This window comes from Aethalodelphis obliquidens, unplaced genomic scaffold (assembly GCF_003676395.1).
Source record: "Aethalodelphis obliquidens isolate GAN/ISIS:26980383/991018 unplaced genomic scaffold, ASM367639v1 scaffold11, whole genome shotgun sequence".
Taxonomy (NCBI): domain Eukaryota; kingdom Metazoa; phylum Chordata; class Mammalia; order Artiodactyla; family Delphinidae; genus Aethalodelphis; species Aethalodelphis obliquidens.
Window position 1 is genome coordinate 19,842,011 of NW_020837955.1, and position 12,880 is coordinate 19,854,890.

Below are 12,880 nucleotides of genomic sequence, written 5' to 3' on the forward strand. Positions count from 1 at the left end.
AGATAACGTAAGGGGCGTAGGCAGGGCACCCTTACCTGCTGCATTTTGTCGGGGGGCCTTGGGGAAGGAGGATATGGCTCCCCTGTTGGAAGCTTACCATGCTGGTCTTGGTTAGCGAAACAGTTGTGGTTTTTAAGAAAGGGCATCCCTAACTAACTCCAAAAGAAAAGCGGCCATTTACACAGACGTGATTACAGCTGCTTTTTCTACTTCCTTTTTCAATTCTTCCACCTTTTCTTAACTTCTGAAGAGTAAGATACCTAGAATCCTGAATAAAATACCAGCGCATGTGACCGCACTTATAAAAGGTTTTCTTTCCATAAAAAACAACTTAAACCCCTAGTGGAAATATCTGACCCCTTTCTTTCCTTCCTGCTTATTCTAATGACGTGCCAAGCCCTGGGGAGATTCTGAGAGAGTGTACAGTTATTAGAATCATTCAGTTGCTTTTGACAAAAGAGCTAATTTAAGGAGGGATTCGCAGTTTTGTCCAAAACTTCAACCATCATTGGCTATTTTTAAAAAAATTATAAAAGTAAGATCCATGCCACTATAACAAGCCAAACACTAGAAAAGTGAATAATCACTTCTATCCTCAAAGCCCACCCTTTAACCAACAAACGTTAATTTGCTTTTTTGTGTGTGTTTGCAGTTTGCAGAAGTAAATCTTAGATGAAAATCTCAATATAGGGGACCAGACTAGTAAGCTTCACCCCAAAGACCAGAAAAGCACCTTGCAAAGAAATAATTCAACCAGGGGACTCCTTTGTCACCTCCTGGCCCTTGGCAGACCCGTGGAGAGGCAGGGTTCCCTGGGGTAGTACCAAGGTGGGGAGATGACTCAGTATCCCACTGACCCGGCCCAAGGGGAAGCGGGGGCAGGGCCAGATACCAGCTGACCACCCAGAACCCAGGAACTTGTGTAAGGGATGCCTGCTCATTCACGGCAGAGCACTCGCAGCCCTTACTGGCATCCATCAAGTGGGTAGAATCCCTGGGTGGTCTTGGGCAATGGCTGTCTTGTGAGTCACTGTCTGAAGCCATGTTAGGGGTAAGCCTAGGGCCTGTGACACAGGATGGGAAAGGACAGTGGAGGAGAGCCCTGCCTTGGAGAGTGCCCTTCTGCAGTCCAGAGGCCATTCCTTGTCTTCCTCAAGAATGGTGCTCTTCAGACCAGATGTTTCCAGAGCACACGATGCCTCGTCTGCTCTGTGTCCTCATGCTGCACTCAGATCGCACAGCTGATGCCTAGAGTGGCCTCAAGACCAGCCTTCGTGGGGGCCTTTCCCCAGCCCATCAGCAGAGCCAGGGTCCAAGGACAGGGATGGGGATGCTGGGGGCCCAGAGGGCCATCAGGTAACTTAATGGTGTCATTGCAGACACGGAGCAGATCCGGGAGACCTTGAGGAGAGGACTTGAGATCAACAGCAAACCCGTCCTTCCGCCAATCAACCCCCAGCGGCAGAATGGCCTCACCCACGACCGGGCCCCGTAAGTGCCCTGCCCACAGAGGGGTTAGTCTAGCTTCCTGACAGCAGTGTCCCGGGACTGGGACAAGGGGGCAGTTTTGTCCTTCAGGGCCTGTCCCTGTGGCTTGCATGAGAGAGAACAATGCCCAGAGGCCTTGCTGGATGGACTCAGGGTCTCTGGGGCACACAGATCTGTGGGTTGTAAGGGCCTCAGAGGGAACGCAGCGGACCAGAAATATAAACAACAGTAAATATTTACATAGGCTGTGTGAGCAGATGGGAGGCCAAGTTGGGGCAAAATCTGACTTGGGGCCTCCCAGCCTTGTGGGAGCCCATTGTGCTGAGCACGATTCCCCTCCTTATCTCGGCCTCGGCCAGAGTTGCCCTTCCTTCCTTCCTGGAGCCTGGTCTCCGGCTGATAGCTGCAACCCCAGGGGCCTCCCTGTCTGGCCAGCCCCGGACTGGACGCCTGCTGCTGAGGCCCTTCTTCCTGCCTCCCTTCCATGGGGCCCAGGGAAGGGAAGTCCTCTGCAGGCCTGTGCTGTCTGTCCAAGAGCCCCTATAGCTCTTAGGAGAGACTGTGACCACCCCAGAGGTCAGATCCACTTCCTGCTGACCTCTCTTCCTCTGATGGGGGCGAATGGTGGGCAGAGCTGGAGCTGGGCACCCCCCTCTGCCCTTAGTCCCAGGGCAACTCTAGGGAATAGCTGCTGGCAGGGGATGCCTGGGAGCTGGCAGCCCAGAGCAGGAACCCTGCCTGCCAGAGAGGAAGTTGCTGTGCCCTGGGCTAACAGGGAGGCGGACCACTCGTGCAAGACCAGGGTGATCCGTCCTTCTCCTAAGAAGTCTTTATTACACACTTGCTGTGTGGCAGGCTCAGGACCCAGAGGGCCATCTGAGGTGTAGGCTCTTTTGGGGGCACATGAACTGAAACAGTTAATTAATTGGCATGATTCTGGCTGTGGGTGTAATTTGTTGGAAATAGTTCCTTTGAATTCTAGCTCCAGTTGCTCATCCACGATCCCCAGAAATGGTAATGATCTATTGTGCTACAGAAGGGTCAAGTCAGCATGATCTGGAGTAGTTAGGGAGGGCTTCTTGGAGGAGGAAGGACATGAGACGGGCCTCGAAGGAGCCCTGGAATTTTAACAAGCAGGTGAAGAAGCTGACAGGGATGGAACAGGGGAGGCCTGGCTGGTTAAAGTCGAGGCTGTAACCTGGAGTTACAGATTGTGGAGTAGGGAGAGTTACTCCAGCTGCCCAAGGTGGCCAACCTGAAGAATCTGCCATCCAGAAGCCATGAGAGTAGAGGCCTTTTGCAAGAGCCTGGAGAAGCTTCCACTGCCACCTCCAAGCAGCTTTCAACTCCAGCCAGTGGATTTCTGCAGCCAGCCGCCTTGAAGGAGTTGGCTTAAGGCACCATCTTCCCCTGGCAGGAGCAGATGGCCAGGCTGAGTCGTGGGGCATCTGGAAACTCTCCACCTGTGAGTCTAGACCCTGTCCCAGGGCCATACTCCTTCGCGTGCCCTGAGCTTGGCCTCTTCCTCTGAGCCCCACTGGCACTGATGGGAGGTCGGGAGGTAATTGAAGGCTTAAAGGCTCAAGCAGATTGCCCCATAACTTGTAGTCTCAGTCCAGATGGCCCTTCCACCTCCAAAGGTCTGGGTTTCTGGGCAGAAGGGCAGGGGCTCCTGTGGAGGCAGCCCACTTGCCCCTACTATACATCTGGGACAAGTCTGAGATCTCACTCCCAGTCTAGGGCGTACTTCCAGCTGCTGCACCCCCAGACATTGTAAGGCACACAGAGTTCCTGGATGCAGACGTCCAGCCCAGACTCAGCCCACTGGGCAGTGGGGCATCGGATCTGGTCCAAGGGCTATCTGTAGACTCAGGGCAGAGGCTGCAGCCTCCTCTCTTTGGCCTGAGTTGGCTGAGCTGCAGAGAGATGGATGCGAATAGATCAGAGGTGCAGCCATCTGGGGTCATCTCCCCTCCCTGCAGCTCAAGGACCCAGTCGCGTCTCCAAGGTGCTGGAATCTGCAGTCTGAAGGGATTCGGAATGTCTCCTCTAAGGTTGTCAGTGCTGGTTACCAGTTTGTTAGCAGTTGGTTGAGAAATGGTTCCTCCTTTGCCAAGAACATTTTCCAACCCTCCCTCAAGTCTCCAGCTCCCTGTCACCTCAGGATCGATGACGGCGGCCTCAGTTCAGATTAGCACGCACGACTGTAATATCTGTGCTGCCCACCCTGGGACCTGACCCGGTTTCAGATAAACCGCATGGATTGTGACTGAGAAAGCCAACCCAAAATGTGCTGGCACTAGTGTTTGCTCCTCTCCCTGTGGGGGAGTGACCGGCATGGGCCCTATTGTGTCTTCGTGTCCGATTTCCTTTAGTCAGGCTTTCTGGGCTGGGGCCCTGATGCATAGTCTTATGGGCCTGAGCGTGGTTTGAGAAGGCTGTGGAGATAGAACAGAGGTTCAGAAGAGCCAGTGGAGCCTGAGTATTAGCAGCTGGGCTCTGGCCTACCTGAGGGAATCAGGCACTTGATCTTTTCCCACCTTAATGGCGACTAACACTGATCAGGTGCAAGTGCTTTATACCATCCTCATAGTCACTCCGTGAAGTAGATAATCTTATTATCCCCCTTTTATAGATGAGGAAACTGAGTGAGGTACAAAGAGGCTGATAAGTAACTTGGCCAAGGTGAGAAAAGGGTGGCACTTAGGGCAGTCCCTCAGCCATTAACATGGTGTGGTCCTCCTTACTCCATTCTCAGGGACCGTGTGAGGGACACCCCAGACTGTGTCTCTCACCCTCATAGGTGGACCTCCTCTAACTGGTCAAAGCATGAGTAGAGGCTGCTCCCTTGGCACCGAGGACAAGGCTAAAGCCCCACGTTAGAGCTAACTGTTTGTATTTAACTCTAGGGAAGACGTGCCGCCAGGCTCAGTGCTTCCAAATCCCAGAGATAACAAGATGTGTCATAATTGTCTCATTTATACCAGAATTACTTTTTAACACAGAGCCTTGTTTTCTTCATGTTCAGAAACAAAATCAACCGTATGTCTCTGGCCCCTCCACCACTTCAGGGCTAGGGGATTTCTTTCTTTTTTGCTTGAGGCCTCACTTCCTGCTTCCCAGAAAGGCAGGGCCCTCTGGGTAACTGCTCCTCTCCCACTCCCCCTGCCAACCCTCCTCCCACCGCCTTCCGCCTTCCCGGAAGGGGAGTCCTTGGCCCTCTTTGGGGCTTCTTCCAGCGTTTCACAACCCCTGCATTCCAGCCGTGAAATTTGTATCTGGCTTTTCCCAAGATGATCAGTTGAGAAAAGCCTCCTTCGGCTTGCTGGCGCCTCCCTTCCCATGGCCTGCCCGCGTGAGTTTGGGAAGCAACTCCTCTGTGCCACTGAGGGGAGCCCGGCTTAAGGGCTGTGCCTGCCGACATTTATAAGGACCTGGGTCGAGGGAGAAAACGTCACTGGCATCCTCTGTCTGAGGTTGCCTGGTTAGACGTGGACTGTTCTGTGGAGTCTGGCCTTTGCTTCCCAGCCTCCCCACAGTGACCCCGGGGATGTGCATGGTCTGGTCAGGTGCATTGCGTGGGGAGGTTTGCATTTGTGTAAACTTGCTCTGATGCTGGGAACCTGCATCAGTGTACCAGGACCTCCTCCTCCTTCTGCCAGTGAGTCACTGATTGAGGTTGGGGGACTTTTAGGGAGCTCTCTGGGTCACATAACCCCCCCCCCCCAAAGAGGGGCAGGGCCCATGCATGTGTGTGCACATGTGTTGGGGGGGGAAGGTTCCTGGCTGTGGGAGAGACACTTTGTAGTTGCGGCACCTTTAAAAAGCAAACTAGGGCTTCCCTGGTGGCGCAGTGGTTGAGAGTCCGCCTGCCGATGCAGGGGACATGGGTTCGTGCCCCGGTCCGGGAGGATCCCACATGCCGCAGAGCGGCTGGGCCTGTGAGCCATGGCTGCTGAGCCTGCGCGTCCAGAGCCTCTGCTCTGCAGCGGGAGAGGCCACAATGGTGAGAGGCCCGCGTACCGCAAAAAAAAAAAAAAAAAAAAAAAGCAAACTAACCGTCATCGCTGAGCTAAGTTTCTCAGTCTTCTGGAATTGCACCAGCAGCTTTTAAGGCTTTTTTTTTTTTTTTTTTGCTTGTTGCCTTAATTTTCTGGAAAATTAAGGTTTTGTAGCATGATTTCTCCTGTTGTGACATTTTCAGCTGCACCCTTCCCCCAACATGCACACAAAACACACATGTATTTCTCTCCACTTTTATGAGTGTCTCTGCTCCCATCTCTTTAGCCTTTTGGATGGGTAGCCATGCTGCCTCTGTTCCCATCTTGAATAGCTTGTGACCTGGCCAAAGAGTCATCCTTTAGAGAAAATTGTGTTTTGTTTTGCTCAGCCCATGAGACCCATGAAGATTAATTAGAAGAAGAAAATATCTCGTTTGCATCCAGTGAATTGGGTGAAGGAAGGTGAGTTTCCATCTGGGAAAACAGCTGGGCTATTGCCATCACTTCCTGCATGCAGGGCAGTCTTGGGTAACCCTGCTCAAAGGGCTCTATCATGTCAGTGCAGTGGCCTGCCTGGAGCCCGAGTGTGTCATGTTGGCGCCCCTCACCGCTCCCACGCTGGGGAAGTACGGTTGTTTTCACTGGAGAGAAAAACCCAAGAAGAAACAGCCCTGCTCTCAGGGCCCCAGCCAGGCCCCACAGGGCTGATGGGAGGAAGGGCCCAGGCCTCTGTGATCCACATTTGTCTTGCTAAGTGCCTGCCTTTATGTGCCTTTCTCGGAAATACACACTTTAAAGGGCAGAACAAGGGCTCCACAGCAGTCCTGCCTGGGTGAATTTCTGTTTGAACTCCATTCTCTGCTCTACTTCCCCAAAGAGGTGAAGCAGTGGCCATCGTTAACACCCCAGCCTCAGAGTTCATGGCCGGCACATTGAATTCTCAATCCAAACTGCATCTCTCTTCCTCAAGTTGCACAATCAGGAGTATTTTTATCGCCCATCCTTGATCCTCAGTGTCACCCAACACTTCAGTAGTGAGTCACTTCTCCAGGGAAGGGAAAAGGAAGGCTCAAAGGTGAGAGCTGGAGAGAGGAAATGACTCAGTGTGGCTAGAGCAGGCTCTTTCAGGAGAGCAGGGGTCCTAGTCTCCCACCTGAGTCAGACCACAAGGCTGCGGGTGGCGGTCCCTGGTGCCCAGAGGAGTTAATAGTTGATGAAGGAATCCACCAACCTTAACACAAGTTTTCCTCACTCTGTCTTCTTCACCCACACTCCGTCCCACTGTTCTATCATCACGTTCCATCCTTGGAATATTCACAGTGAAAATACTGCGTTTCATCGTTTGGTTTTTGGTGTTTACCAATAACCTTTTAAGGCCTTTTACTCCGTGTGTCATCCTCATCAGAAAATTTTTCCAAATTCAGATGGTAGCAGTAACTGTGGAGGTGAGCTGGTGCCCTCACCCATACCCACACCCTGTCCCAGTCCTGCTCTGAAGGGAAACCTGCAAGTGGTTCTTTCTCTGGAAAGTTCAGAGCTTTCGTCAGCAATCTGAAAGCAAAAGGAATAATCTCCCAAGCTAGCGGCAGAAGCCAGAGGTTGAGCTGGGCTCAGCAGGCCAAACCCACTTCACTTCTGAATAGTTGCCAACCCGGGTGCCCTGGTTCCTGCTCCCGGGCGTCCCCAAGGAAAAGGCCCCAAGTCGTGTGGCCAGTGCAGACGTCATCACTGTCACAGGACTGGGATTGTGGCTAAAAGGAGTCTCGGTGGTTGGGCTCCTCTCCTTTCCACACCTGCTGCCATTGATAGAATGTGACCAATACCCTGGGGCTAAAATGGAAAAATTAAGACTCTTCAGTCTGTAGAGACCAGGGTGGAGAGGAAACATGGATATGGTTCTGTCAATCTGTGAAGTGTGGGTAGGGTGAACAGGGGCCTGTACTATAAACTGTGCAGCACTGGAAATCAGGAGTCTGTCCTGACACTGGAAAGAGAAGGCATGTTAGGATATGTAAAAAGTCCCCTTAAACAGTGGAAAGTGTAAATATAGGATGTGTTACATAGACAGGTAGTAAAAAAGAAAGACATGGAAAGATTTAGATCAATTGATGAATTACTGAGGTGTGCCTCTGAGCCATCCACAAACCAGTCCTCAGTGCTCCCAATACAGGAAGAATCCTGGGCTGGACAGCTTCTGTGACCAAGCAGGCAGGTTTTTTTGTTTGTTTGTTTTTGTTTTTTTGGCCGCGCGGCATGTAGGATCTTAGCTTCCCGACCAGTGATCGAACCCCTGCAGTAGAAGCACGGAGTCTTAACCACTGGACCACCAGGGAAGTCCCAAGCAAGCAGTTTTTATTAAGTATCGCCATGTGCCAGGCCCTGTGTTGTGGGCTATTTTTGTCCCCATTTTACAAACAAGAACACGGAGGCTTAGATAGATTGTATAACTTATTTTGGGTCAATGAGCCAAGATTAATAAAGTTCAGAGCCAAAATTTGAACCTTGGGTTGTTTGAATCCAGATCCAGACCTCTTCACCACTGGGTACTGCCTGTAAAAGAAGATAAAAGTGGAGGAGTTGCCTGCCAATTCACAGGAAAAAATAACGAAAGAAGGCCTTGGAAGTCTCTATACCAGTGCACAGAGTAAAGCTGGTGTTTTAATTTGCCTGAAAACCCCTGAGGGTGGCAGGTCAGAGAGAAGCATACTAAAAAAGTGAAATCTGCTAGAGGATATGCTCCATCGAAATGAGTGAGGAAGACATACGGGGAGCAGGAAATAGGATCCAACATGAGAAAGAGGCGAGAGGAATCACCAGTGTGAAGGTAAGGGGTGATCCCATGACGACAGTTGTGCTGCAAAAACGGAAGGTAGACAGTTCAGACTAGAGTCGTTTGGAAGGATCCTCTGGAGAAATGTCTTTTTTTTTTTTTTTTATTATTTTTAATTTTTTTTTTTAATTTGTTTTTTTTTTGCTCTTTTGGGTCTTCATTGCTGCAAACGGGCTTTCTCTAGTTGTGGCGAGCAGGGGCTACTCTTTTTTTAAAAAAATAAGTTTTATTTATTTATTTATTTATAGCTGTGTTGGGTCTTTGTTGCTGCATGTGGGCTTTCTCTAGTTGCGGCGAGCGGGGACTACTCTTCGTTGCGGTGCGCAAGCTTCTCGTTGTGGTGGCTTCTCTTGTTGTGGAGCATCAGCTCTAGGCCCGCGGGCTTCAGTATTTGTGGCACGTGGGCTCAGTAGTTGTGGCTCATGAGCTCTAGAGCGCAGGCTCAGTAGTTGTGGCGCCCGGGCTTAGTTGCTCCGCGGCATGTAAGACCTTCCTGGACCAGGGCTCGAACCCATCTCCTCTGCATTGGCAGGCAGATTCTTAACCACTGCACCACCAAGGAAGCCCCTGGAGAAGTGTCTTTAAAAAGATAAAATTGAGGGACTTCCCTGGTGGCGCAGTGGTTGAGAATCCGCCTGCCAATGCAGGGGACACGGGTTCGAGCCCTGGTCTGGGAAGATCTCACATGCTGCGGAGCAACTAAGCCCGTGCACCACAACTACTGAGCCTGTGCTCTACAGCCCACGAGCCACTACTACTGAGCCCGTGTGCTGCAACTACTGAAGCCCACGCACCTAGAGCCTTTGCTCCACAACAAGAGAAGCCACCACAATGAGAAGCCCGCGCACCACAACAAAGAGTAGCCCCTGCTTGCCGCAACTAGACAAAGCCCGCGCGCAACAACGGAGACCCAACGCAGACATAAATTAATTAATTAATTTTTTAAAAAGAAGATAAAATTGATAAATATTTGCTCTATTTGAAAGTCTTGGGAGAATCTATAGGCCATTGGTCATTAGTTTAGGATTGAATTAGCAATAAACACATAGAAAACCAATACAGTTATTAAATACAAGGAAAATAGAAAATCACACTAGGGATTTCCCTGGTGGTCCAGTGGTTAAGAATCCGCCTTCCAATGCAGGGGATGCAGGTTTGATCCTTGGTTGGGGAACTAGGATCCCACATGCCACAGGGGAACTAAGCCCACACACCACAACTACTGAGCCCGCGTGCTCTGGAGCCCACACACCCCAACTAGAGAGAAACCTGCACGCCACAATGAAAGATCACGCGTGCTGCAACTAAGACCCGATGCAGCCAAAAATAAAATAAATAAATAATTTAAAAAATCACACTAGAAAGGAAAAGTAATCATATTATACTACATGACTCAGTCGTAAATAGCATTAGTATAATAACGTAAACACTTAATACTTAGCCAAGCAAACTTACAATATAGTTATCTTGGGAAGATGGGAGGGTGGGATGGAAGGGAGCTAGAAGCTCATCTTCTGTAGCAGCAAGTCAATAGATAAAGCCTGAAAAGGGAATACCAGGAAGTAGAAAGAAAGTATATTAGAGGTATTGAGGAAAATACCAAAAGAATCAGCTAACAGAGATGACGGTGGTTGTCTCCAAGGAGTGGGGAATGGGAAGACTGCTGACTATTGTAATGAACCTTATAGAACTATCTGGCTCTTTCAACTTTAAAAAAAGAATAGTAAAAAAAAAAAAGTCAAAGAAGTGATATTGTAGGAGCTGTTACAGCTTGCCCTGCACAGTAAAAAGAAAGAATGACACAAAATTCCAGGTAAAAATCAGAAAATTGGCACCAAGGTAAGCCCTGGTCACTCAGAAGAACTTCAGCTTCCCCGGCATCGGGCTGAGAGCTGAAGGTGAGCATCGTATAAGTGTCTGACAGGCCTCCTGAGATCATCTGTCTTGGGGTGAAGAAAATGACGAGGCACCTCGGCTGTGCACCTGACTCTGACCGGCAAGGAAGCTGATGGAGTGGGAGTGACAGGGCCTTGGGAAAGAGCGCTTGGGCAGAGCAGGGTTCAGGAGGGAAAACCCTGGGCCTTGTCAGAGCACTGCCTGACCAGTGGTCCCCAGAGGGAGGGTCCCCACAGCCTTTTAGGGAGGTAGGTTGGGGATTAAGTGAAAAGGGGTTCCTGTGGCTAAGGTTGGAAGACACTGGCTTACACAAAATGAAACTGGTTCCTTTGCCCTCTGTAGTCCTCCTCAGAGTCTTCGAAATGCCAACATTTTACGAATCTTTAATCTGAGATGCAGTGTATTGCATCCAGCCTTTGCCACATCTGCTCTTCTAGAAGCTTCTCTTAAATTAAAATTCCATCAAATACCCTTTGGGAAGCCCTGCCATGGCTTCTAGGAAGCAATTCTTTTAAGAGTTCAGGGGGAAAAAAAAATAGATGTGTCTTCATGGACTTTGAAACCCCAGAAGAAAAGACCACTCAGAGGGATGGGAGGCTCTTAAGGAAAAATATTGTGGTTACACTTTAGCTGGCGTCAGGAAGACCTGGGGTGTTTGTCTCAGCCCTTTATTTGCCCATTGTGTGATCTTGGACTAGTTATTTAAGTATCTGAGTTTCGGTTTCTTCATCTGTAAAATGGGAAAAATAATACCTATTTATAGGGTTGTTATAGAAATGAAAGGAATAAAGTATATAAAGGGTTTAGCATAGGACCTGGCATCATAGTGTGCACTCAGTTAAAGGTACCCCTTAATACTATTATTGCAGAAAGTCCCCTGAAAACTAAAAAGAGGTGTAATACCTCTGGGGACCAGTAGAGATATGTAGAGAATTCTTTACATAACTCAGAATATTTTTGAAGAATTTGAACAAAAGCTGGAGAGAGAAGTATGTTATACCAACAGACACTTTAAGGAACAGGATCAAGAAAAGCTGAAACTCAAGAAGAATTAAGTCTTGCAAAAAAGGGCTATGATCAGCAAAAAGGACTTTGTTTTTCATAGTTCTGTTTGGGACAAGAAGAAGAAAACCTAGGCCCCATTGTTTGGACAGAGTAATGTTAATCAGAGGCAGAGAGGCAACAAAAATTTCCTCTACTTATATTGTGCTTCCATCTCAAAAAGAATGGTTATTAGACTAGGAAGAGTCATACAGGCATCGATAAGAGGATTGAAGCCATGATTTCAGATCTCCTGGTCCACATGTATTGCACCCCAGAATACCAGTCAAATTGGCAGATGAGATTCAGGAAGCTGTTGTCAGTAATCTCTGAGGGAATGGGAGAGAGGTGTTGACAGACTGAAAGCACTCAAAAATTTCAAGATGCAAAAAGCATCTTGCACTCTCTAGACTAGTGAGCTTGGTGTCAACTCACAGGGAAAACTCTGGGCTAGATTATTCAGCGAGTAGGCTGTGAACACTCTCTAAGGAAAAACAGTGAGGCCTGAGAGACAGCATGCATTCACAAAGAGTCAGACCTGCCGGACCATCCTCACTGCCTTTTTAGAAACACTTAACCTATTTCTATTTGGTAGATAAAGGAAGTGCTGTAGACCTTGTATAGGTGGGGGGTTAGCAAGATGTTTTGAGAGTGTCTTCTGACATTCCTGCTGGCAAGACAGAGAAATGTCTATACAGAGCATCCAGGAGGGTGAGGGGCTTAGTGATGGAATGGTTGGGTGGATTATAATCAGTTGGATGAGCATACCCAAAGAGTGATGATGTCAGTCTGTCAGCTTGTCTGCCTGGCCCTGTCCTATTCACTATTTAATCAAAGCCTGGGATGAGAACATCGATGGCAAGTTTATCAGTTTTGTCAGTGATGTGAAGTCAGGGGGGAGTGCCAATATGATGGGTGCCAGAGTCAGGTTTCAGAAGTATCCAGACTGCTTGACACCCTAGCCAGATAATGCAGATTTCTGTTCTAAGCTCCAAATCCTCTAGAGTACATACAAGCTAGGGCGGAAGAGGTCTGAGCTCAGTCCATGCGAGAAAGCCTGAGGGAGATCTTGTTGACAGAGGGAGTGTGGTATAAGTTGGTAGTATGCTGAGGTTACAAAGAATAGACAATTTGATGACAGTTTTAATAGAAGTAAAGTATCCCAAACGAGAAAGCTCACAGTCCTTCTGTGATCTGCTGGTTAAACCACATACTGTATTTATTTCCACACGTGACACTTCACTTCTGGACATGACACTCGGGCTTTGACAAGCTAGAGCGAATCCAAGGGAGAGTGACTTGGATGAATGGAAGATTTCAGGACCTTATCTTAAGAATATAGTTGAAAGTTGGGGCTGCAAATACTGGAAAAGAGAAACTCCTCTTGGTCTGTGAGAGCCTCGGGGATTTACAAGGCTGTCATGGAGGATGGATTAAACTAATTCTCGGCAACTTGAGGACCAGTAGATGAGAATTGCAGGAAGGCTGATTGTGCTGATTGTGTAGGAAGGCGGTCCTGCCAGCGTGTCTCTCAGCAGAACAAAGGCCTCAAGGGGTTTTGCTGGCCTGTAGTTGGGCCTTCCCAGAACACCACCGGTTGCCTGGGGCCCACAGTGGCTGCTTC

General features: G+C 49.1%; 1 protein-coding gene across 3 annotated transcripts in view; it reads left to right on the forward strand.

Moving 5' to 3' along the window:
- The window catches only part of SUFU (SUFU negative regulator of hedgehog signaling), a 110,642-nt gene that overhangs the window by 78,260 nt on the left and 19,502 nt on the right, over positions 1–12,880 (forward strand). For all 3 annotated transcript variants that reach the window (XM_027112447.1, XM_027112446.1, XM_027112448.1), the window contains exon 8: positions 1,380–1,491. In XM_027112447.1, the coding sequence (XP_026968248.1) occupies positions 1,380–1,491 (112 nt within the window). The remainder of the gene's footprint in view (positions 1–1,379; positions 1,492–12,880) is intronic.